At 41.2% G+C, this 27,489-nt stretch overlaps 1 protein-coding gene across 1 annotated transcript; it reads left to right on the top strand.

Moving 5' to 3' along the window:
• The first annotated feature begins 13,592 nt into the window (after positions 1-13,592).
• SMIM38 (small integral membrane protein 38) lies at positions 13,593-26,727 on the top strand. Its single transcript, XM_059722735.1, has 3 exons — positions 13,593-15,872; positions 18,692-18,788; positions 19,657-26,727. The coding sequence occupies exon 3, from the start codon at positions 20,221-20,223 to the stop codon at positions 20,350-20,352; it is 132 nt and encodes a 43-aa protein (XP_059578718.1). The 5' UTR covers positions 13,593-15,872; positions 18,692-18,788; positions 19,657-20,220; the 3' UTR covers positions 20,353-26,727.
• Positions 26,728-27,489: the final 762 nt, after the last annotated feature.

Raw genomic sequence — 27,489 nt, forward strand, 5'->3', positions numbered from 1 at the left:
TCAACAACATAATATGGAAAAGGAGAATTGAAAAGGATGGGAAAAATTCCATCAGTAACAAACAACTGTATTCACAGGTAAAGTCCAAATGAGCCCTGCAAACTATTCTAGCCTGTGCTCAGTCCAGAGTCCACTCAGATATTTCCGAGACTGCCACGCACATCAGAGAGCTGCTGGTCAACTGACTGATTCTCTTCAATAGTTTCTTGGTATGCCTGGGGTGGGGTTCCAAAAAAGGGTTTGCTAGATGTTGTTTTCTTGGTAAAAGCCTGTTTGTGTGCCTGGGATCAGAGTGCATCCCTGGGCTTTGGTATTTTAATTTCTTTAAAAAAAAATCCTTTCTTGTGCTGTTGCCTGATCAGAGCACAAAAAGTGCAGTGGGTACAAGGCAGAGGGGCCAGGGTCCCCATGCAGCAGGGCTGGGTCCAGCAGCAGTGGCAACACTGGCGGTGGCAGCTAGAACGGGCTGGTGCTGCTGGGAAAAACAATCCAAGTGGGAAGAAGCTCTGATCTGCCACATTTTACTCAAAAATGGCTTAGTAAATAATCCAAATAAATGTATTTGTTAGTGCAAGAAGTTCAGAGCTAAAAGTCCTTTCAAATGAAGTGAGAGAGAATTTAAATTTAAAGAGACATTTTGAAAATTTCCGCCTAAAATTTTTCCCTTGAGAGGAAGGGAGAAAGATGAAAAGTAGTGTGCAAGACATACTAGTCACAGTGTTTAACACACAACTTGAAGATGCTGAAATACCATGGTGATGAGGGAGGGGGTACAATAAAAGAATCTAAATGGAATAGATCAGGTCCATTGCAGCCTTACCCATAATCTTGCTACTGTTACAACACATAATGAGCTTGTGAAGGATCAGCAAATTGCCAACAATCCCCTGCCACTGCTGTTTGAATATTGTAATTCCTTGAAACTGCAGCAGGAGCATAAATGCAGGGATATATATATTTGCCTCACTTTGGAAACCAGATTAAACCTTTGACTAATCCACTTCCATACCAGCTCCCTACGGGCATTTCTACAGGCTCTATTACAGCCAACCAAGAGGCTATGAAAAAGATCTTACAAAAGACTAGCCAGGAAGCCAGTTGCAGACCCAGATCCTGCTGCTAGAAAACACAGTCTGCCTCTTGGCACCTAGGTTTTGCAGCTGCCAGGCACTCTCCTTATGTGGTCACTGGTGTTGGCTCTGAGGCTGGAGCAGACAGAGGAGGAGGGTTAAGGGGGAACACATTCATCACTGCCAGCAGCGAGTGGAGGCAGTGCCAAGTCACTATGTAACTAGGCACATGTGCCAATTTGCTCAGTAATTGGATTGCTATTTGAAAAATTAAAGTGGAGTCTAGAAAATTCTAACCTTTGCATTTATGTATGAAGTGTGCAGTTAAGCAGGCAGAATGTAGGCTGTTTGTATAAGCCTTTGGAAGAGTGAATTTAGGAAGTAATTTTATTACTTTCAAGAATATTACACTGGCCTCAGAAGCAGCTTCCCTGCACTGGAGGATGAGAGAGACAAAGACCATGACACAGTTCAATAGAAAGCTTTAATGTCACGGGCAAACCATAACCCACTAAAGGAAATTTGTGCAAAGTTGTGCTCTGAAAATGAATTTTTGAATGGAAAATAAACCTTAATGTCAAAAGATTGAGACTTGTATAGGGATTTTACTTTTTCCAAAAAAAAGAAAGGAAAAATGTCACAAATCAACAATATTACTTAATATTTCACACTTGCAAATTCTGTTCTCTAGGCTCAGTACAGTATATATTATACTCTAATGGATTGTATATTGTTAGCTTTTATTGAACAAATCCTGTATGCCAGCACTATAGATAGAGGAACATTGCATTACATGCAACTATTCAGGTTCATAAAGCCATTCATGTTCAAAACTTTGTGCAACAAATCTATCCCTGCTCTTTTTGCAGTCAAATTAAACCAATGTCATTAGGATCAGGATTGAGTCCAATAATCTAATTATCTAAACTGGCTTTCAGATTTATCTTTAGTTTTTGTAGATTATTTTACTAGCCACCTTAATTCAGCTATAATTTCTGAGCATATGAACAAAATTAGCTATAACTTCCCTAAAGATAATACTTGTAGTTTAAAATATAATCCAGTTCCTAGTCAGCACACAAATGGTGTCCTTCATCTTCATCCTTGTTAAGAGGAAATACCATGCTGAAGCTGTGAATTGTGTGCTTAAAAAACTTTTTGGAACCTTTTTGAAATGTCTGATTTTTCCTTACATACTCAGTCCTGTATGAATGAAGTTAACACATGTCAAATCAAAAGCTGAGGAAACTTTGGATGAAATTTCTGCCCCTAGATGGAGTATTCTGCACACTGGTATTTTTGACATTTTGGGAGAATGGAGCTGTGTGTTAGAAACCTTGAAATGTCTCTTGTTCTGAATTCCCCATTCTGTATACCAAGCACTGCCTATTGGGGCTAGAATAACTGGCTCCCTAAGACATTTTAGAGAAGGAAATTTTAAATATGACTTGTATGTTTAGTTTATTTGGATACTATAAAGGGTGTTCCAACTTCTTATTGGGTCTTATTTGTTGGTATATGAAATAAATAGGTAGTGTATGCAAAACGTAAAGAATCCTATAATTTTGCAAGTGTATTAATCATAGTGAAAAGTTGGCATTTATTGCTTGTAGTATACAGCATTGCTGTGATAATCACAATATTTCCTGTTTTTGGTATACTGCGAATACCATGCTAACTTGAACTGCTTGCAAAACATTTTAATAGTGATCACTGTAACAGTGGTTGTGTATAAAGTATCCACCATCACTTTAGAAGCATTCATAGTTTGCTGTCTTCCCAATGATCAGAATAAAACTGAACCCTAAGCTTGGCAAGTACAAGGTGGAAACAACATTTTGTCATCTCATGATTTCTGTTGCTCATCATTTCCAGCATTTTAATTTATTCTGACAACAGGAGGAAGGTTTTATAAATAGGTGCCTAACTTTCACTTACGGACTTACGCAGAGGACTGCTTCGAGATGCAGGAATTGTATGGGCAAAATGGTTGCCTAGTGAACAGACCTTATTTCTATAGTGGGCAGTTAAAGGCCTGTCTTGGAATAGCTAGCTGGTAGACACTTTTGCCTGTGTGACACAGAACTCAGCTCAGAACATTTTCAATGTCCAGGGATGATCACATCTGGGCTTTTGGCGTAGTCCAGTACAACAGGAGGGACCAGTTGCAAAGGTTTTATCTAGATTGGGAGCCGACTCCCTGCTCCCTTTTCCTTCCCACCCAGAATGCAGGGTTTTGGTTTGGGCCTATTTTTTAATATGATGCAAATGCCAGCAGCTCCCTAACAACTGTTCTCCAGGCTTAGCGTAGAATTGAGACCAGACTTTTCTGAGTCGCAAGCAGTTTCACTGGCTTCTTTTTTCTCAGCATGGAATAAAAAAACAAACAAACCCTGAACCATCTGACTGGAGTCCTGAGAAATGCTTTCCAGCTTTCAAAGGAAGAAAAGAGTCTTAATTCAGATTTGCCGGAATCATCTAATTAGTCCCTTTAATGCCGAACACCTTAGAGTCTGTGCCACCGGATTCGTCCTAAAAATGAGACGATAGGCTAATTCATCTTGGCAGCAGTAAACAGACCTTGTGATTGCCCTCCTTACAAACACCGGCCTGATTTTAGGAAAATGCTTTGACCAAGTCTCTGTTCCCTCTACCCCCTGCCCCCCCTTTTCGGAGCAGTGCCTGTGCTTCTTGCCCTCCTTCCTCCCCACCAACCCAACCCACCCTGTCTCGCACACAGTGACATACCTCACACATTTGCCACTGCTAACAACAACCTGTCAACTCTTTCTTTGCACCGTGCTAGGCGCCCTTTGTTTTTGCAGCCCAGCAAGCCTTGCAGCTGTTGTCCGGGGCCTGCTCCGACAGCCTGTGATCAGTCAGCTGCAAAATCCTCCCTGAACAACTCGGTATTCACAGCTCTAATCGGGCCAGTGTACTGTTTCCTCCTCTCTCGCAGTAAATCTTTATCACTTGCGCTCTGCTCGTCAGTTAGTGGCGCCAGCTCTTTGGGCTGCTCTATCCCTTTCCCATACTCTGCTGCATGGTGTGCTCTGAATGCTAACTCCAGTCTTGTTTAGACTCGCCGCTGCCTCGGAACTGCAATCCACATGTTGGGAAGGTCCGAATTCCTACTCCCTCCTCTCCTAGAGCTTCACGTACAATGAGTTGATATCTCTCCCACGGCAAAGATACTTAAAGACTTCTTCGGCCTTTTTCATATTCTACCCATATAAATTAATGATGTGATTATCTTTTCATTTCTCCCAGACAGTCTGTCACATTTCTGTTCGTAGCTGTCTTTGGTAGGAAGAAGAGATTGAACTACCCAGTTCAGGGCGACTGTGACAGCAAGGGAAACCCTGGGGAAACTGGCACAAACTTTAATTTGACTCCATGCCAAAAGTGATTAACACACCTCTTAACAGTTCCTCCATGGTCGGAAACAAATTTCCCTCCATTCTCTCCCTGATTTGCTGCTGTCTTACTGTTTCAGAAGATTTATATAAAAAATGCTGAAGTATAAACAGGTTTTTAGCAAAAGGATCCCATCCTGCTTGCTTAAAGGCCCAGCTGAATCAGATGGGAGCTCTGGATACTCAGCAGCCAGTAGTATGAGAGTTGCAGATTTGCAGTGCTGCAGTGAAATAACTGAGGTGAAGCCTGTTGCTTTTGACACTGCAGAATGAAAACTCCTTTGCTGCCTCTTGTGGTCTTTTTGCCTTCCCTGTTCATGGAACTAAGTCCAGTTTCAGGATATGGAATATCTTAGGAGAGGAAACATATTAAGCAGCAAATTTCTCACTATAGGTATACTAGTTAGGGGGCACAACTCACTTGGGATTAATTTTGGAAACAAGCTATTAAGGGATATGGATGAGTATCTTCAGTTTGTAACAGGGAGAGAGAGATTGTCTGACCACTGGACTGGGAGCCAGGAATACTACAGCTTTCTCAGCCTGGCTCTGGCCATTCCCTTTCTGGCCCTGGAATAGTCACCATTTCTTGCAGAAGCATAACAGGGCAGCTCTGTACTCTGAGCAGTGGTGACACAGGGAAGTGAGAGCTGCTGGTGGCCATGGCATGGCCAGCTGCAGCAGGAGCTATTTTTGTGCCTGCTCCCAAAGGCAGTGGCTGGGGCTGCTACTCCTGCCACCTCTCCTCAGTCACTGCCATTTTTCTGTCTTTGTTTCCCTACCTTTAAATTAGGAATAATAATCCCCAAGATGAGTGGAGTTGCAAATATTAAGCAGTTAATAGAGCTTTGATTATTAAATTATAGCTGTTATTAAAGATTAGTCCTAACTGTTCATTTTCAGAGACAGTTGTAAAACACAGACATGGGTTCTGTGAGGAAGAATGGTCACAGGAATAAGACATTGGTCTGGAACTCGGGTCTGGATTCCAAAGCTGGCTCAGACTAATTCTTGTGACGTTTTGGGCAAGTCGCTTAAACCATTTGGTTCTTCTCCTGTAAAGTGGAGGTTAGACTTGCTTGTTATGAAGATAAGTTCATTAGCATATGCAAGTTGATCAAACGTTATGGTGGTGAGAGTTACGTATGAGCCCGAAGATAGAAACCAACCTACGCAGCAAATTGAATGATGGCATTGGTCGATCAGAAACGTAGAAGAACGATAATGATTCTTACGGTATTGTTCTGGGCATTTTGTATATCATGCTTTGTAGTCATGCATGAGGGTTTCACGTGACAATGTTAGGGGTTCTAGGGAACTGGACTCGGAGCTGGCCTTAGGGGTGGGCAACATGGGTAACCGTCCAGGGCACTGTGGTTAGGGGGGATGCTGCATGCATGCGTACACACACACACACACACACACACACACACACACACACACACACACACACACACACACACACGTATGAACAGCCCGCTCTCCCTCTGCCCTGCCCCACTCCGACTGATCCCTGCCAGAGGCAGGAAGAATGGTGCCCAGGCCAGCGTGCCCCCCACCTCCAGCTGCTGCTCAGGAGGAGCTGGGCTGGGTAGTGCAGGCAGCAGCAGTGGTGTCTGCCTGCCCACCTGCCTAGCACACCATGCTGCTCCATCTCCCTGCTGGACTGCACCCCATACCCTTGCCTGCCTGCCTCTATCTGCAGCAGTGCCACTGACTTGTGTGCGTGGGGGAAAGAGAGGTGCCAAAATACAAGTTTGCCCAGGGTGCCTTTTTTCCTAAGGCCAGCTCTGACTGGACTTGGTGACCCAGGACATCCCTTCCAGTCCACTGCTCTTGATCTAGTAGTAGGTACCATACAGAAATAACATACATACCATGCTGCCAATATTCACTCACTGAGCTTATGATAGGAGGTTGGCAGATCTAGGAATATACCTACATACATTCCCTGTGTAATTCCAATTAGATGCAGTAGTCTTCACTTCCTGCACATAATTGTCATGTGTAGCATTGGCATGCTTTGTTAAGCAGCTGTTTAAGGCTACCACAGATGGGATGTGTTTTTTCTATGTAATCTGATCTAAATATGAACTCTGGGCCTGATTTAAGCAACTAGATGTTTTGTGTAGCGGTATCTAAGGCGTGGGTTTCAATGGATTTGTGCCTCCATAAGGAAGATTTGAATTTGGCCCTCTATTTGCTGTAGGCTAACCACAAGTGCTGTGTGTAGACGAAACAGGAGGGCGATAGCATAAATGAGTGTAGCCAATAAAAAAGTTTCCCATAAATTGGTTGGCTTCATGGTTCACAATGGAGAACATCATTGCATAGGTGCCAGTGATGATTGGTATCTTTTCAGTGGAATTATGAAGCAAACTGGATACAGCACCATGCTGACAAATTCCCATGCATAGATTTTAGATGCATCTTTTTCACTTAATCTGATCTAACATTATTTACTTTTCCCTAGTCAGCAACCTCCTTCCCTTCAAGGCTGTTGCAGCTAAAAAGCAGCCCAGGTTGGCTAGCCTTGAGGAGGTTGGCTTTTGTTGGTAAAATTCTCCCATAGCAGTCTGTGAGGTCCCATGGTCTACCACAGGTCTGGTGAGGCAGGTGGTCTCAGCAGGACATGTTGGCTGTTTTCCCTGATCCCTGCCAGCTGTGCATGTGAGGTCAGATTTTGGCTCATTTTTTCAGTTAAAGTATAGTTTATTGTACAGAAATATTTTGTAATGCGAGTGTGACCTGTTTTCTAGAGTAATGATGCTAAAAAAGGAGGACAGCTTTTTGTATGCTAAATTTGAGGATTTCAAAGGCCTTAGTAGGAAATAGATGTCTTTTAAGGAATCAGTGTCTTTGTATAGTGTACTTTTGCTTGTGGAGCAAGTGGGATACATGTAACAAGTGTGTGGGGCATATAGTTGTTCAATCATTGTAAAACAGGGTTAGGGAGTTGCAGCACGTTCCAGTGAATCTCTTCAGCCTCCTTTAGCTATACCAACTTCCCTGGATATTCACAGATGGGAACTTATGTCAGTGAAATATTTTTTTCTGGAAAGTCTGAGGCAAATCAAACCAGGAAATTCTCAAGTATAGTTTAACAGAGACAACAGGAGGCACGTCAGACTTGACTTGCAATTTCTACATTGTCATAATATGTCCATCCTATACTTCAAGGCTCAGGATAGACAAAAGGTCACCAAAGCTACGGCCTGAGAACGGCTGTGAACAGTTCAGCTCCTCATTATGAGGCATCAGTCCACAAAGGAAAAGTTTATCTTCACAGGGACTGTCCGGAGAAGGTGGAATGAATTCCTCAGATGTGAAGTACTACCACAACCTTTATCATTTTCTCTTCCAAGTGCAAGGTGAATCCCTTTGACTTGCCTTCCCTAACATAAACAGACAGCAGCTTGTACACTTTCTGAAATAAAAAAATCTTATCATAACAAAACATTGCACACATTCTTTTCTCCTGAGAGAGAGAATGAATTGCATGCAATGCATATTACCTATAATCCTTGATGTGCTGTTAGGAGGTGTTCAGAGGTGATGAGTCTGGTATAAGAAGGTAAAGCAGACTGTAGAATGGAACTCAGATAGACCAGGGGTCGGCAACATTTTTGGAAAGAGTGCCAAAAACACCTGCAAACTCTGCTTGTAAGATGTTGGTGTGCCAGGAGCAGATGGCAGGGGAGCTGCAAGGGGTCCAATCCTTGCTGTGGCAGTGTAGCCCTGGCCTCTTCCCTGCCGTCTGCCCCAAGGTGCACGTGTCAAGCAAAATGCCTTTGCATGCCACACTGGCACCCATGCCAGGGGTTGCCTACCCCTGGACTAGAAGGTTGAAGAGAAGTGCTGGCATGGTGAATATGGTTGATATATTGTATTGAAGTAGCACACCTCTACTTCTGTGTTTGATTATGTTCAATGTTACCACAGCATTACATTTTTTCAAGTTTCACCCAGTTGTGCTTTTAAAACCCCCCCCAATATCCTATTAAAGTCTTTTTTCTTTAATCTAGTTACTGATACTTACAGCCATAATTTAAATCTAAATAAAGTTCTTCAGCCTCTATTAGACTTTACTTTAGAATATCCTTGTCTGATTTGTCTCAGACTCTCCAGAAAAATCTTTCATTGGTGTATGTTCATACCTGAGAATGTCCAGGGAAATCATTTCAGCTAAATGAGGTAGAATTCTGCCAAAATCAGGCTTATAAAAATGGAAGATTAGTTTGAATATAGAGAGACTTTAGTTTCTATGTACTTATTCAGTCCCAGAAAGAAAATCTTTAAGTAGATTTTGTTTTGCTAAACCCCCACTCATTTTATTTTTTTTGACAAACCGAGTACTAGTTCCCCTTTTTCTGTTTTTAAGACCCATTTCTTTCATTTATCTTGTGCAGACTTCCTGTTCGTCTTGAACAGAAACATGTATAAGATGAACAAAGAATGATGCAAAAATATATAAATGGATCCATGTGACTTCTCCATCTTCTCCAGACGGGAATCTTTTTTTCTCACTTAAGCAGCTGAGAGGGAATGCAGTCCATGCTGTGCTTATTAAAGCTGATGGAATATCTTTCTCCCCCAGGGTATTTCTTTAATCAATGTTTCTTTATACCATTAGGTCATCTCTTTTTCTCTCCCTTTTTTGCTGAAGAATCCTTGTTTTGTATATTTCTCAAGCATCCTGACATTTAGTCTCAGAATTATGGCCTGATCACTTCCTCCCTTTCCCTCTCAAAAAAAATTCTGTCATTTTATCTATTTCAAATGCCTAAGCACAAAGATAACTCCATCGTGGCTCCCCACACCACCACAGCAATTCTCCCGCATGCCCCCACTGAAAAATAAAAGGTCCTATGGTCTTACAGATTTTCTTTATGCTTATTTTGGCCTATTTGCAACCCAAATACATCATCATGCTATAAGACGCCTCTCTAAGGCTCTTGGATCAATTAAAGGTAGCCCTATTCATTGCCAGTACAAACCTTTGCCTATTAACTCTTTCAAAGGGCATTTGTCATCGTGGAAAGCTGTGAATGCCGTCTGGGTTCATTGATTAAAAAAAGGTATTGTTTTAAGGCTGCTGAGTATCTTAATTAGTTGTAATCAGAGGGTAGACTGTGTCTGTAAAGTGATACAGTTACCTTTCACCTACTTGTTTTAATTTGTGCTTTCTTTAAAAAAGAAAAAAATTAAAAGTAGTTCAACTATACTGGCTTTCAAGGACCCAACAGAATATACTTGCTGGTCAATGTGTAATTTATTATATAATGTCATAAGGCCAGATATTTCCTGTTTTAATCTAGAATATGATTTGTGTCTCATCAGGCTATATGGAGTCTTTCCCACAACTCTTAGAGCCTAGTAGAGTGGTGCCCCTAATTGCATCTGCCTTGGTTTAGAACTACTGTGAAAAACCAAAAATCCAACATTTCAGTCGTGCCATTTGAAGCATATGAATGCTGCTATTGAAGTAAAACATATATGTATGTATGTTTGTAGGATCAAGGCTAGAGCTGGGTGAATTTTGTAGGAAAAAATTGCAGTTTGCTGGACAAAAACAAACAATTTCAGGTCTACTACAGCTATTAATGAATTCAGGCTAAATGGAATGTTTCAGTTTTCATTTCAAAACTGGCTTACACTTAATAATAAGAATATCCCTATAGAGAAAAAGTGAAACATTTTATTTTGGACTGAAGGGAACTTTTTTTTTTTCTTTAATTATTGCCAAGAAAACAAAAAAGTCACTTGGCAGAGGGTTTTAGATTAAGATGCAGTTTGTGGATATGTTGATCATTTTCTTGAGAAAATTACCAAGTATGTTAATAGTAGGACACGCCAATTAATTTGTTGGTTTTTTTACTAATGGAGTGGGTAGGGAGAAGCACTGGGATTTTGTTGAGGAGGAGGCTGATGTTGAAAACACCTGATATGCTAGCCAGGCCAAAGGTAATATTAAATCACCAGGAATGATGACACCAGCCATGACACCACCACCCCTGATACTTTCTATCAAGTGGATGAACCACACAGGGAGAAAACTCACCCATATCCTCTTTTTAGTGCAGAGACCTCTCTGGCATTTTGACTTTCAGGCACTACTTAACAGAAATACATTGCTGCTGGCTTGTTACGTTCCGGCGTACTTTAGATAATGTATTTTGTACATGATCCTAGGGCTATTCATGGTCACCTTTTTAAAACACACCAAAGCAACTAATTCAAACAAATGATCTACAGTTACAGCATGTTGGTGAATTCTTCTGTGGTCAAATCAGTTTATGCTTTCCCCTTCCATAACAGTTCTGCTTTACACAGGGTGTGGATAGACGAACAAGTATACTGTGTTAAAGAGAGGGGGAGAGAGCTTACTGCTGGAGAGGCTACAATAGCTGATCTGTTGTAACTGTTTTCTCTGTCCATTGCTATAATGCAGGAAGTGAAGCTAAACCATGACAACTTAACCCTATTTCATTCAGGAATAAACTGCCCCAGTTTATCTTTCCCTTACCAAGGGCTACAGTGTGTTCAGCTTAACTCTCTGAACCTATACTTCCCTTTACCCCTAATAATATAACCGTTCATCAGTCCATACTCCCAGATAGGTTTTGGTTTAAATGATTCTCTAGGTCTCTACAAGTGACCCTCTATGTAGTAATATAACCTTGGTTACATAATCTCTGAATCCTTTATAGACGTTAATAATGTTATCTTCTGTTTGCAATTTACATAGAAGAGTATTATCATCTCCATTTTGCAGATGCAAATAGAGTTGGAGAGATGCTTAGGTCCCAGTCAGTGGGATTAATTATATCCCATGAGAGAAGCATATGTCCAAGACTTTTCTGTGATTTTTGTCATAAGTGATTTGCCCAAGGACTGTCTGGAAGACTGTGTCAGAGCTGAAAACAGAACCCAGATCTGAGTCCTAGATAAGTTTTTCACTTACAAGGCTCATAGCTGAATTTGCATATAGAGCTGTCTGGAAACATGATGATTTCTCTTCTATTTCACTACATATTAGCGAATATGGGGGGGTTACACATACAGGGGAGATTTATTTTAGAATAGGTTGTTTAACTGGGTAATTTACATTCTGCTATTTGGTTTTGGTGTTGGTGTGGATGGGCAAATCATTTCAGTGTTTGTCTTTAGCTTTTTACATTTTTGTAAAAGCGCCCAGGCCCTTGTCCTTCGGCAGGTGCTTTTGACATAAATTTGAGCCTTAAATTTGAAGAAATAAAATAAATACACAAAGCTCCATTACAACTGTGGTCACTAATAGCTGCCTAACACATGTGAGTACACGTTTGTATGCACACATATATAACTGTAATGAGTGTGTAGCACTATATAGTATTTTTAAAAGCCCTTGTACAAATATAAGATGATTTATGAAGTGTGACTCATTTTTCCCTCTCCAAACTATTCCAGTGGAAGAGCTCAGACTGAGATGAGAAAAACTAATAGACATTATTAAGAATTCTGATAAAGTAGGCTGAATAAATTTGTTTTCTTTGTGAGCCTTAATCCTGTGTTGTATTGGCTTCTCGGACATGGCTAATTTATTTGGAATTCCATTCTGTTCCTGACAGCATTCCTGATTAGCAGTTTGATCACCCAGAGCAAAGTTACATACCAGCTTTCAACTCTTGTAATCCACCAGTGTAATTTTTTCAAATAGACTCTTTCTTTTCTTCCTTCCCTCCCTCCCCTCCCCTCCTTTCTGTGAGCAGAGAGACATTAAAAATAATCAAGATAGTCTGTTAATAGAATGAAAAATCTGTTCAAAGAACACCATATTCTGTGTTGAATTTTCAGTACCAGCAGCTCTTTATTCCATTGGGTGTTGTCTTTCTTTGTAATTGGGGAAATGAACTAAATTTGTCTTTATTTGAGGGGTTAGGGTTGAGTGAATTGTAAGTTATAATATAGCATTAGTAAGACTGTAATGAATCATAACCGTAGTCAACAATGCCCATTCTTTCTTCTCTGTTTTGTTGTTTGAAACTGATTATAAGCTTGGTCATTATGTACAATGATAGGAAAAGGGAATAAAATAAAAATTAGACACAGGGTCATTTGTGACCTGTTCCGTAGTCTAGAATTATCTGAACTTGTAGTCATCTTCAGAGGATCATAGGCTTAAGTGGACAACAGGAGCACTTTACCAGTGCAGGAATACTAGTATAATATGCTAGCAAAGTGCTCCTAGTATTTATGTAAAATACACTGATGAAGCTGTGCTTTGTAACATCAGTTTATCAGGGGTGACCACCAGTATCTGGGGGAACGTTTGTTCACCAGAGCGCCCCAAGGGATGACGAGGTTGAATGGTCACAAACTACTACAAGATCGTTTCAGGCTGGACATAAGGAAGAATTTCTTTACTGTCCGAGCCCCCAAGGTCTGGAACAGCCTGCCACCGGAGGTTGTTCAAGCGCCTTCATTGAACACCTTCAAGATGAAACTGGATGCTTATCTTGCTGGGATCCTATGACCCCAGCTGACTTCCTGCCCTTTGGGCGGGGGGCTGGACTCGATGATCTTCCGAGGTCCCTTCCAGCCCTAATGTCTATGAAATCTATGAAACATTCTAGTAAATTCATCCCCTGTGAATGAAATAAGCTATTGAGGGAAAAGTATATTTTGATGGTTAAAATGTCTCGGTATTAGAAGCTTCTGCTGGCAAACCAGTGGTAGTCAGGGATCTCACCTCTTCACACTCTGGACTTACCAACTGGACAGTGTATAGTATAGACTTGCCCTGAGACATTTCAGCTATATTCTTGACCATCAATTTTTTAAAGTTTTGAGACTCCACAAAATGTCCAAGCTAAAGGTGTTACAAGAACAAGTTGTATTAAACCTTTAAAGTAATGACTTTTTTTTTACTTAATAAATCAAAGATAGAAGTGTGGAGGCCCAGACCTTCCCCCATGCCATGAGAATATAGTAACATTTTCAATAATTAGATCTTTTGGAGAGGTATCCCCATACGAAATTATATTCAAATTCTCTCCAAACTTTTTGGCAACTCAAAATCCATATACAAATTCTATAATGTCAGGTTTTGCTCTTCACTAGAAGCCCCATGGCATTTGCAGTTGTTTCATTGTTTTCTTCTCCCAGCAAATGTAACTACAGGCTTATGTTTTGAAAGCTTTCTAGACAAAGACAGTGATAAATTGGAAATCCCCCAAAAAACAAAATGGTAAATCAGAGCAAGGTTTTGACTAGATAACTTTTTGAAAAAAAACCAAATTCTTTAGGATTAGATTAGATCAAATGTAACATGTAAGTGTAGCCCCTTACTTAAGTATTATAGGCTCCTAAAGACATGTAGCTACAGCTGGGGAAGAAACAATCTTCCCATCCTGTGAAACTTTTAAAAATTTCATAACTGTTTCCTATTCTGCTTTGGGATAAAACTCAGACATTGCACAGGTTTTGAGAGAGCGAGGGACCTCATGATAACCAGTAACATGGTAGTGACTAGACTCATCCGGGAACCTGAACCTGGATTTCCCACTTGAATACACTGACCACTAAGCTATCTGCTACTTTGGGGTGTCTGTCTTAGAGTCTTTGTCTTGGATTTTCTCAGGAATTCCCTCTTAGATCTGGCAGACAAGGTTCTTTGGGAGAATCTGATTTCTTCTATTAGACAAACTTAAATAGTTGGGAAAATTTTTTTTAGCAAGCTTTCAGGTTTAAAAACCCTTCGTCAGGCTAAGGAAGTTTCTGCAGTTGGTGTGTGCTCTTCCTGGATGGGATGAATAGTAAAGAAGCCCGATTCACCCTAAGAGCCTTGTCTGCCTATGTCCTTTGACCAAGACGGCTACAACCGACACCCCTCTTAGATCTGGGAAACCTTTCCTGTCAAAATAGTTGGCAAAATTGGCCCCTTCCCTCAGAAAGTTTAATTGTTGACAAATTTGCATTTTCAGATGGAAAACCATTGAATTAAAGGTGCAGTATCACAAATTCCCTTAGGAAAAGTGTTTCTTGTAAGTGAAAAAGACTGAGAAATGACTGGGTAGGGCCAAATCCACAGTCCACTGATGAAACTGGAAAGTTTCCTGTTGACTTTGGTGGGCTTTGGACCAGGCCCTTAGACCTGGACATTGACTTCATTTTCACTGATGTAAAAGCCAGAGGAATTAAGTCAATGGAGTTGCACATTTGTAAAACTGGTGTAAATGAGAATGGAAGAGACTTCAGTTTTATTCTTTGCCTCATAGAAATAAAGTATTAAAATAACACTGTATAAACTTTGGCCTAAGTTACTTAGCCCCTTTGACACTCAAGAAAAATAGGCATAATAATCCCTACCTCACAGAATGCTGCTATGCTTAATTAATTGTTTTAATTAAGGACTCATTTGAAATGAGCTACTATGTAGGTCCAATCTATTAATATTTACTTGCAGGGTTAATTATCCTGGTGTTGCCTGAATTAAATATAATATTTATACTTTGTTTTGATTATAAATATATATAATATAATTTTCCTCATTCATCTTTAGAACTTCATTTTATGGATGCTTCTTTGCTTCCCGTTCATTGATGTAAGTATCATAAAACATGTACATAGCATGTCCTGATTCTTACATGTAGGTCCAATCTGCTTCTTGGAGGTTGCATGTCAAGCCTGCTCAGAGAAAGCAAATTCTCCAGATTCTGCAGTAAAAAATGCACATGATCCTACTGCCAAGTATAATACAATGCCGCAGTAGAAACACAGTTACAACGTCAAGACTGTAGGTATTTGTAAATCCTTTTAAAACTTCCAGTTACTTCAGAAAATTATCTCTTCTTTTCTTATTGTCCTTTGTACACTTTGGTGTCCTTACCCATCTTTTTCCAGTTTCCCAGAGTCATGTAACTCTGTGAATTAGAAAAGGGAAGGGAAAAGTGAAGTGGCTAATTCAGCTCCAAACAGTGTACAGCTTTTATTTTCTGTGAAAATACAATTGGTGCTTGAGTCTTCTGTGACCCTGTGAAACATTAAAAGAACTTGGTAAGTACATATAATCACAAGGTTGAGAACCACTGGGTGACTTTGCATGTCAGATTTTGTCCTCTAAAGAGAAATACCTTGATCTGGCTTCAACAAGGCTGCATTGTTTGCAGTCTGACGTAGAACACTTTGTGCAGGAGACTTGACATAAGTAAACTGTAGTGAGGTGCCTTTACCTTTTCACTCTGATAACTACATCAGTCGTGTGATGATGGAAGATAAGTGCTGATCCCCCAGTCTTTTTCCTGCATGTGAATTTGGAAGACTTCTACATTAGCCATACTGATTCCTCCAAGTCTCTGCAACTTCCATTTGCAATATCATCATCTTTGAATGCATGACCCGTAAAGTAAGTTGAATACCCTATTTTTCTAATCATATATAAGATGTCTGCATGTATTTTCTAAAAATGGCTACAGTAGCCACCAGATGTTATATGTGCTCTCACCCTGGGTGTCTGCCTTATTGCTTATATAACTTCCCTGGGTGTTTGAAATAGTTTTGGGAGTGTGGTGACACTCTCTTTAGGAGTGGTCAGAGTTAGGATAGCAATATGTAAAAGTGCCAGTTTTTCCAAGATGCATAATTAATAGTTTGGAAGTATACTGCATACCTGAAATATTAACTGGAATAATAATAAATGGTAAATTCATCTTGAAAATGATTTGGAATTAAAAGATTTTCATTCAATGCCTGTGAAAGTCAAATGGGAGTAACAATAGTAAGTTGGAAACACATACATTAAAAAGAAATTATGACTTGTTTATTTATTTATTTTTTTACCAGGGACTTTATTGTCTGCAGAGATGATAAGGTGACAAAGAATTTTAACAAAGTCATCCATGGCAAGAGGGAATGATGTGCTACTGCACAGTATTATTAGGCTACTGCTAAGTTGGTGCCTTGTGTAGATGTGCCCACTGTCCTTTACAGAGGAAAGAAGAAAACTTATCAGTGTTAAACAGTATTTTATACAGTTTAATTTCATTTGGAATATAGAAGTGTCTGGCACATGCTGCACCCTTAATCTCTTGGTTGTATGAACTTATCCTAGGAACCTAATTGAATATTAGGAAAGACCTTTTTTTCTTTCCTGTTTCACCAATTAAAGTACAGTATCCCTGTTTGTGAATAAATGCTCTATGAGTGAAAGGTGCCAGTTTAACAACCCTGGCATATGTAATCTTCTCTTTCTTCACAGAACAGCTATTGACCAAGCAGCAATATCACACGCTTACCCAGCGCTATTTCTCAGCCTGTTCCAAAGGGAGCCAGCTCCAGTCATAGGGTTGTGTGTTCTGTCTTTGACACATGAACTAAGAAAGCCAACAAGGACATAGATTAGAAGCAGTTGTGTTTTTGTGTGTGGATCTTGGGCACCTGTTCACTAGGAGCTGGAATGAAACAACCAATTCATTTTTCATAGGCTCTCAAACACTCGTCATACTTTTGGTCATTAGCAACCTGAGCTGAATCTGATGACCTAGAGATGACTACCTAATCGTTAGCTATTTGGTTTTGGAATTCTGTCAGATCCTGCCTTCCATTCTCAAGGCTTCTGCCTGGGTATGCAATACAGCAGTGAGGGCCAACCTTTGTGGCAGTCATGCAAATTGCTTTTCACCCTCACCAAGTGCCGTTCTGATCCCCTTTGCTTGCCCGGTTTGCTTTCTGCTTCCTTCCCTGTGCTCCCTGCCTCACCTGCTGCTCTGTTCTCTGCTTCTTGCCCTATCTGTAGGGACCTACTGAAATTGTGATTTTGTGGATTTTATGAAATCTGGCATTGCCCATGAAATCCATGGGGGGGAGGGGAGGAACTTACTGAATAGAAAATACTGGCTCCCCAGAGAAAGCCAGCAGTCCTTAGGGTTCTGTGGCAGCCCACCGGGGGGAGAGTGGGAAGGGAGGTTTGCCCACTAGAAGGGCTGCTGGCAAGATGGTTTCCATCCCTACCCCTCATTGCAGCCCTCACAGGCAATCAGTGGTGAGGAGCAGGGCCCTTACAGGTAGTCCTTGCAGCCAATCAGTGGTGTGGGGGGCCCACTATCAGTGGTGAGGGGCAGGGCCATATGACAGGCTGCCCTTGCAGCCTATCAGAGGTATGGGGGGCCTATGTTCTGCCTGCAAAATTGCCCTGAATTCAGTAGGTCCCTGCCTATCTGCCACTATGTTGCTTGTCCCCTTCTTGATTATACATGGAGGCTGCTTGTGGCAGTTGTGCTACAGGTTGGGCACCCCTGGACTACAGCATTGGCCTGTAGTTAATAAAAAATGATTGATACAACGAATATGTCTGTATACATTGCTGAGAATGACATCCAAAGAAAACAAAGTATAGATCTGCACATTTCTAAAGCAGGAAGGTAGATGCTACTGGCTCCATTTTATTGAGTCCCATGCAAGTGTCACTTGTGTAAGGTCACATAGTGAGTCAGTGGCACAGCTGAAAATACAATCCAGGTTTCCTGACACCAGTGACTATTATAGCAAGCTTACTAAACACTTTGCCAAACTATTTCCTTGTTAGATAAAACCCATCAAGCTACAATGAGAACTGTATTTATCCCTCTCTGAATGGAAATGTTAGGTGGTACTAGTCAAAGTATTTCTGTTCTTTCAAATCCCTTGCATTTTTTGTAGCAAAATCCCTTTTGTGCCACTTGAACTACCTCAAGGTCCTAGTCCCCTTTAAATTCAGTGTCCTTTGAAGTTCATAGGTATAAAAAGACACACCTTATTCTGTTCACCTCTTCAACAACAAGAACAACAAAAAGCCTCCTTAATCCTGATTGTTCTTATTCATCCTTTGGTGAGCCTCTCTGTACACGAATTTTGATTGCCTCCCATTCCTATATACATGTACATCAGAGTAATGCATTAAGCTTTCTTTGCTTTCAAGCAATATGATCAGCTCTGATAGCTTCTGACTGCTTTTAAACCCTACCAAAGGTGGCTAAGAATATATTTTTCTTAGTACCAACTACCAAGAATAAGCTCTTGGAGCCTTTTAGAGCACTGAGCCATTAAAAATGTTCACAGAGCCTTGAGTTTGGCTACTGATGTACAGTAAATACAATGAAATGACTACCCTGAGGTCTGCCCCTTTAAAATGTGTGTATACGGTTATGCCATGCATATGCTTACCTGCTGCTCTCTTTGCCTTTGTAGAAATAAAACACGCTGGTTCTCATGAGGTCATCTCAGAGCAACTCTGAACCACAGGCATTGGTCTGGAAGACTATTTGGGGGACAATTATTTTGGGAGGTAATGTAGCTTAACGCTTAGCTCTCTGACACTGCATTGAAATATAACTGTTTCCCAGTCACTTTACTTGTCTTCGCTTCTTTCCCTTAACTCTCTTTTCTTTACTGGCCTTGATTTAGGAAAGTATTTAGTCCTATTGAGGATCACACTTAAGCACATGCGTAAGTGCCCTTCCTGAACAGGGATACTTTCCTGAATTGGGCCTTAGACTGTCACCTCTTGAGGAGAGTTGCTCACTGTAAGTGTTCCCGCACTGCTCCAATGGGGGTGACCTGGTCTCAGCTGGGACTTCTAGCTACTGCTGAATCCATTTTCCTGTTGAAGGAAAAAGACCTAAAATTTTCCATTTCCCACAACTTGGAGGATCTGAATCAGACCTTAAATCTCCCTTTTATATGAAAAGCAGCAAAAAGGCAGCTAGCTGAGCATGGTTTTGTAAAAAAGTTCTTAACAGTTCCAGTAATTACTCATTTTATGAATCCATCTATAGTTAAAGTGAGCAAAACCAAGTTCTTTCCTATAATGTCTGCTGCAAATAATGCTGCTTTACATTTGGAGAGCTGAATAAGGAAACAGAACACAATCTTCCAGGAGTTTCTTTCCTTTTTAGTTCTTGTAACTCAGGGACTTACTATAACAAGAGCCCTTCTTTCTGTGAAACCTGCTTAACATACTGGACTAAACAAACTATCTCCTAAAGAAAGTATGAGCACTTTTTGATGCCTTGCTCTGGGATTGGCTCTTGAGGCTGCTTTTGCATTTGTCGATGTACTAATTGAGCGATGCTTTTTGGACAGCTTCTGTGTTCTGATTTGTTTTGTTGTGCTTTTTTTCCCTCCCTCCCTTCTTCCCCTTTTAATTTGTCTAGGCAAAAAAAAAAAAAAGAAAGCCCCTCCAGTGTTGTTTCCTGCAAAGACTATTCTTAAGAGCCCGTTGGACAGCGCGGGGCTCTTGAAGTGATAGCTAATTGGTGAAAGAAAGGCCCTGATTGTCTTGAGGGAGCTGGAAAGTGCTGCGTGTGCTGCTGAAAGGGACTAGGGAGAAGGTGCCCGGTTTCGCTGAGCAGCTGCTGCTGGAGATGTTTGGAGATTACATCAGCATTGGAAAAAAGGGGCAAAAAAAAAAAGGGCCCAACTTCACAGAGACGGAGTTTATGGAGTTTTTTTTCCTTCCAAAGGTCTTCTGACAATACTGTCATTGTCAATATAAGAGTTGTTAATTCTTTATGAATAGCACATGGGGCCTCTTGACTAAATAGTACGTTACATGTCCCAAATCTGTCAGCTGGACTCTTCTCTCACATGCTAGTGAGATCACTTTGATTGGAATGTTACAGGAATTGCTGGACTGGCCACACAGTGCTGAATACTGCATTATATAATTAGATCTCCCAGGGTATTTTTTCACATTACCTCATTATTCTTGCTTAAATATGGAATCGGGCCTTTTGATGATTTTACTGGTCATAATTATATTAATACGCTTCATTTTATGGTCTTGTCTCAGCGTTTATATAGATTATAAACTGTCCCGAAGATTTCCTGACAAGACAAAAGAGGAGTAAGAGCTTTCAAAGGGCTTGCATACATTTTAACTGACAAGGGGTGAGGCCTGGACAATGTCATGGAACAGGAGCACAGTTTACCTTTAGGACTGGAGATGACCAGAATGACCTTGCTTAGACAAGAGCCCTGTGAGCATTCTGCAGGAGGTCTCACATTTACAGAAGGAAAAACTACAACTGATCGAGTCAAATGACTTATCGAAGTAGGGCAAAGTAGTTGCTTCTGGAACACGCTTGTCAATTAAATGATCTGGACAGGCTGGAAGAAATCCTATTGTTGGGAAAGCCCAGGACAGCCAAAGCCCTGGTCTTGATAAGTGAAATGTGACAGCTTACTGCTTGCTGGATAGACTACTGATCTGCATTTAAAAATGCCAGCTGCAGTGGCTGCCTGTGTGCAACAACTGACCAGTGTCCAGTTAACCATGAAGATGAGTTTCCAGGATCAGCTGCTACTTGAATGCTACCAAACAACAGAAGGAATTGTTTTACCTGCCTGACTCCTTCATGGATAAATTCCCCTTGTAGCTTCTTCCATTGACTTATGCCTGAGCCTGGCTGAATGAACATATTGATTAACTCTATTATTCAATGAATGTTTATATGAATATTAGGAATAGCTGACTGCTACCAGCACAGTAGTCACTGGAATAAGTTGTTCCAGGAAAACCAGCACTATGCATCAATCAGCTGGTGTAGCAGGGAGAAAGGGATCACATGGCTATAATGCAACTTGGCATACAAGCAGGATAGCCCATCATGGTGATAATAGGGATCAAGAGGTATTAAGTTACTTATACAAGGCCACAAAGGTAAATCAGTAGACCAGCCAGGTTTGAATCCAGGATTTTTCTAGTTCTCAGCTTTATGTTTGACCCCATACATGAACTGGAAGAGGAGCAATCAGTTTTTATTTTTGACCTCCAAGTGGATATTGCATTGCATAAACTATTTAGAATTTCAAGGGCAAAAGTAGTGCTCATACATGTGGCACAATTTAACTTAAATCAGGGGGGTTGAACCCATGGCTGGCAGGCAATATTCAGCCCACCAAGCCATGTCATTTGACCTGACGGGCTGCCCAGGGGTTTGAAAATTTGGTGGTGGGGGAATGGTGGCAGTGTTAATTGCTGCTCCCCAGCTATCAAATTTCTGGACCCAGGGCAAGCCCTGTGTGTGGATAGTGTGTGGGGCCCAGTGTGCTAAGTCAGGGGTATGGGGCTGGGATGGTGCAGGGCCCAGTCCTGGCATGCAAGGCTGGCATGGCATAGGGCCTGATCCAGGCAGCAGGAGGCAGGATCCAGGTGTGCAGGGACTAACATGGTCAGTGTGAGGTGGGATCTGGGTGCATGGGGGCCAACGCCATGCAGCAACCTGCATGGGATCTGGCTCTATCCCATTCATCTGGCTCAAAGGGCTGAAAGGTTGAGCACTATTGATTTAAATCAATTGCTTAAAGTAAAATTAGATTTACTATTTTTTTTTCAGTCTAAAGATCAAAATTGAAATTCAATATCCTTGGCCCAAGACGCCTTAAGAAAAATTCCAGACTTAGTTCTTCATTTTCTGTCATAAGTAAAAATGAACACTGCTACTTCTTAGAATGACTTCCAGATCTCTTGATAGCTCACATGATGATATCAGAATTCAGTCTAGCTAAAACCATGGCACACCCATAGAGGGCCACTCTTGCACACTGCCAAAGGCTGGCTCATCAGCAGCGACTACAAACAAGCCCCTATCATTTGTCTTCTGAGACCTCCTAAAATCCACAATTGGGAGGCAGCACAATATCTATGTCATGACTTTTTTCCTCTTCAATGGAATGTAAAGGGTAAATGTGAGAACAATTGATCTCAGCCTCACACTGACAAATATGAGGAAAAGTCTATGGTATCTACAGACACTTTTGTCAACTGGAAATCCTGCCAGTTAATTGGAAATTAACTAGGAAATTCTATACCTTTCCGAGCACCCATGCCGCTTCCAGAGGAAACTGACTGCCTGACCATAAAGAGAAAGGTGAAAATGGACTATCCATAATATGCTGATATGTACACAAAGCAAGCAAGCTGAAAAAATAGATGAATGTACATTTTTAAAAAATCTTTTACCTATTGTGATCTCAGGTGTTAGCTATAACAAAAGCCAGCAAAAAATCATTTAGACTGAAGTTTGTTTTAATTTGAGGATGTTCTTTTAAAAAATATGTTCATATGTTGCAATTAATATGTTTAATTGATCTTTTAGGCCTCTTGTTGCATACATTTTAGAATTCTGTACTTCAATGAATTAAAATATGGATTTGATGAGAAATTTTAGTAAGGAGGTTTAAGATAATGTCTCATATTTGTTGATATGGGGAAAGGTAGCATGTGGGACTGGCATTAAGGGTAAGATTCTGGTACCCTTAACCCTATTGAATACCATCATACTCTGCAAGTTACTATATATTTACATAAGTAAGAGTATAACAGTCTGGTTATGGACTTTATCCTAACTCAGGCGATATTATCATTGATCTCTGTGGAACAGTGTATCAGCATAGGTTAACTGCATGAAGTCAAAAGAATGCTACAATGGATGAGTGACCATAATCATTCTCTTTAACAGCTTCTGAAGAAAGAGAAGAATTGTGGATGAACTTGTTGACTGGAGTGTAACCAATTGTCTGTAGTAGTAGTGGTTTGGCTCTGTTGGTGCTTCTGTGTTAAGTTTTGTTTGTGGTTTGCATGGGAGAGATTAATTTCACCATAACTGGAAAAATATTGTAACTAATGTTTGGCATTATACCATTCTGCACCTTTCTAGGATGAAACTGGCCATTGCTCTTCTGCAAAAGTCCCTTAGGCTAGGGACAGAAATTACACACAAACTGGTATAAGTGATATCGGAAATTGGTTCCAATCTGTAACGCAACAGAAGTCCAATGTGCATAAACTGCTTTCAAAATGGCTAACACCAGTTTAAGATAAACTGGCTGGGTGTAGTATCAGACTTAACTGATTTAGGTTAAATCAGTTTATTGAAATTCTGTCCCGGATCCCTTCCATATTCAAGTTGTCTGCTCTAGCCAAGCAAGGAGACGCACTTTAGTGCCCTTTCCTTGGAACCCCGCCAGCTTTTGGCTTGGGCCACTGCAAGCATGAGGCTGCATTTCTGGAATCAAAAGTGAATGTTTTCACTTGCTTATCAGTTCAATCTATTCAGCTTAGACTAACCTGAGAAAATTGAATTGATTCAGCCTCAGGCTTTTTGACTGTCCTACTTAGCCTTAGAGCTTAGTAAAAAGTCATAACCTTCCTATAGATTTTATGGGACCATCTAAAGAATTTAATAAAGAATTATACCCCAACTACCATAGTGCCTGAAATTAAAAGTAAAACCAGTTTCAGATTGTAGATAACTCTCTGTTTCAGGAGTTTGCTACAAAAAAATCTTGAAGCACAAGTAAGGTCATACATATCCTGTCACCCACACAGAAGTGTAGGTTTTGCTTTGCACTGTTGTAAATATATGCCCATTAGGGCTGTGCGAAGCTTTGGTTACTGATTTGATTTTGCCTGATTTGGCAGCCAATTTTCAAATCCAAATTGAATCAGGAGACCCTTTAATCTCTTTAAATCAAATCGGAACCCTCTGAATCAATTCAGAGAGATTTGATAATTCAGACATAGATGCAGCTTTAAATGTTTTTCTACATACCTCAAGGTACCAGGCGGCTCATGAACACTGAGATGGTGGGTTGGATGAAGCATCCAATGGGAGCGTGGGGGGACCCCAACATGCTCTGTGGCAGCCCCATTAGTGGACCAGAAGCACTTCCGGTCCACTTCTGAGTCCACTGCGGAGCATGTGGGGGACCCTTCCCTCACCCCCAGCTTGGCAACGGATGCCTCCTGTGTCTGGGGTGGGGGGGCACCCACGATCAATCGCTGAGCTGGGAGAGCGCGGGGGCCCCCCCACACTCCTGTGGGATGTTCCATCCACCCCATCATCTCAACATTCACAAGCCATGCCTGGTACTTCAAAGTATATAGAAAAAACATTTAAAGTAGTGCCTATGGCCAAATCGCTGATTCTCTGAATTGACATTGAATCCTCAGATTCAGATTTGGCCAAATCAAATTGGGACAGTGATCTGAATCAATGAATCGAATCACTGTCCCCCAAATTGGGCTGAATCCAAATCAAATACGGTCTGCTTTGCACATCCCTAATGCCCATGCCCATGGATGCCATGCACTTGGAATAGCTCTGTCATTTTAAGACCTTGCCTATGAAGTAACAGCCATTTTAGCCCATTTAGTAGATGCTAAGAGCAAGTGTTACTCTACATGCGAATCCATGGCAGTCTGTATATGATTAGGAAACTTTTCTAGTATTCCACTGTTGTTGGTAAAGATGTCCCATTTTTCCCATTGAATGAGTTAGTTTCTACAACATCCATAATGTTGGTTTAGAGGAGTGAACTGGATGACCCCTGAGGTGCCTTTCATATTTTATAATCAGATTGAAGCATGCCAGGATGCAGCATTCTTCCTATATTTGACATCACTTAAGTTTGTATTTTTTAATATTAATGCATGTCATTTTGTTGTTTCTAATTCTAGTTCTAGTTTGGTTATTGACTTGTGCAACCTTAGGTATGTTGTTACAACATAATGTGCCATTTGCAGAAGGGGAAGTCATCTGTCTCACAGTAGGTTTTGGAATTAATAAATAAATGCTTATGAGTGTTTTGTGACCTTTAGATAAAAGTTAATACATAAATACAGGGTATACTGTTACTAAATTTATAGCTGAAGGCAATAGCCTCTCCCCTGGTTTTATACTAGAATATCCCACAGAGTTCTGAAGGAAAGATGAAGTTTTTAAGATTGCCCGGACAGTACTATATTCTGTTTACAGTTAAGAAGGTGAAAATTGAAGTAGTTTCCTTTGCATCAATGACCTTTTTCTGGTGTGACAGGCTTACACCTGGTGCTACTGCCCCAGCATCATGGGCATGCCAGGTGATGTGCCCCTGGGCCACATCACACCTGACCCACTTGCCCACTACAACTTGATGTTCCAAGAAGACCCTGTACTCTCCATGATCCAGTGGTTCTCTATGGGCCAGATGTGACCATAGTGGTGCATCTTCTGTGAGGGTCCTCCTGCCCTATAGCTCATCCCTTTCCGCTTGGGTATTATTGCCGTTTGTTGGGACATTGTAGGTGTTTGTCATGTGGGCTACCCCATGGTGTTAGGCTGTGGCTTGAATCCTTAAGGGTCCATCCCCTGCTCATGTTAATGTAAAAACATGACAACTATATAGATAAGATAAACTGAAAACGGCTCGGCTTGGTGGCCAGACAGGGCACTGGTGCCTTGCTGCCCCAAGTTTCTTCCCCCTTTTTGGGATGTGAGTTACTTCAGTGTGCAGCCACCCCAACATTTGTCAGGGCAGTGGAGATGTGTAGGGGGTGCACAGGGGTGCATGTGCAACCCCTGAGAGCACTGGTACACCCCCTGGGAGGCTGCACTCCCCACTTAGGTGATGGGCAGGGGGAGCAGGCGGAAGCACTGGTGCCTCCCTGTGGGAACGCCAGATGTAGCGCTGTGGTCACTTCTGGGAGTGCCATGGCTGCTCCCCAGTTGGTGAGTTGTGCTGTGGGAGGACCCCTCCCCCACCATCGCTGACTGGTCTCTGGGGGGGCACATGGCTTCCCTGACTAAGGTAGCACCAGTTGCCTATGCTCCTGGGGGTGTTTGCAGCAGTGGGAGCCACACTCCCCTCACTCCCTGGATGAGCCACTTGCAGCTCCATTGCCCACCCCACCCCAGCTGTACAGCACCTGCCTCTACCCCAGTTCCAGCCTCAGCCCCAGCCCCACTCCCTCCCTCACCACAGGGGCCTTGATATGCCCCTCCCTTCCCTCACAGCAGACTTACCTGCTGGACCCGGCTGCTCTTCATGCTGCTGGACTGTGCTTCTGGCCACCTGTGTGCTGCACTGTGGCTGCGTGCATGCACAGGGCATTTATTGGTGGCATCATTGGCTACATCAGCCAAAAAAACTGATTGCTGATACAGTCAATTTTCCTTATATTGGTGCTGATCTGCTATGGGACTGATGTATTGGTGCATCTCTAATTACGGATATTGTAGATTGTTTTTTCCAGGGCTCAGAATGTTTATGAGCAATACAAATGGAATTAATTTTAAGTATCAGGTCTTCTGCAAATGTAAAATGTTTGCTTCATATTCTGTAATGTGCACAAAACTGGCATGATGGGCTAAATTATGGTATAAAGAACTAATTATACTTGCTCATACTGATGCTTTGGTGATATAATTATATTTATTGATCAGAATAAATCTACAATTTTATTTTTTCATGTCATTACAATTACTTCAATAATTACTGTTAAACCATGGAAACCAAATGGCTGCAGGGCTTCATTAAATTAATCTGGCGATGTAGCAGGTGGTCTGATTATTTTAGGTAGGTGCATTACAACAAACTGCAGGGAGAAGCTGAAGACACAAGTAGAGATACAACTATGTTGACTCTCACAGAAGGAATCTGAACAGCTGGGAGCTTACCATGAACTTGCACATCATAAACTAAAGTTTGGGGAAGCTCTGTAATTGACTAGAGCTGCTACCTTGGTGGAAGTTCATTGTAAGCAATTGGTAGACAACCCACTGGGCTCCCAGCTGTTCAGATTCTAATCTGCTGTGTCAGATGAAACTTGAGCAACTCTATTAAGTTCAATTTTGGTAATCTGAATTTACACCAAAGTAACTAGCATTTTGAGTCTAAGTACGGATGGGACTGGCAATGCCATCTGTTATTAAGGTTATCTAACCCTCCCAATTCTAAACCCATTTTCAGTTGCTTATACATTTATCAAATTTAAAATATGTTTTCTGGGTTTCTGCCTCAGGCTGCATTATTTTTGGAAAATTTCAGTCACAATTGTTCAAGGTTTAAACTAGGGAAAAACACTTTTATGCTCATGTTGAAATATTCCTTTGAAAGATCTGGTGTTCCCATGCTAGAACATAACATTTGGTAGAGACTGGCACTTGTACTGGGGACACAAATCTTTTATACAAGAGAAGGAAGCCACAGGTAGAAATAGTCAA

The sequence above is a fragment of the Alligator mississippiensis genome, chromosome 2 (assembly GCF_030867095.1).
Source record: "Alligator mississippiensis isolate rAllMis1 chromosome 2, rAllMis1, whole genome shotgun sequence".
Taxonomy (NCBI): Eukaryota; Metazoa; Chordata; order Crocodylia; family Alligatoridae; genus Alligator; species Alligator mississippiensis.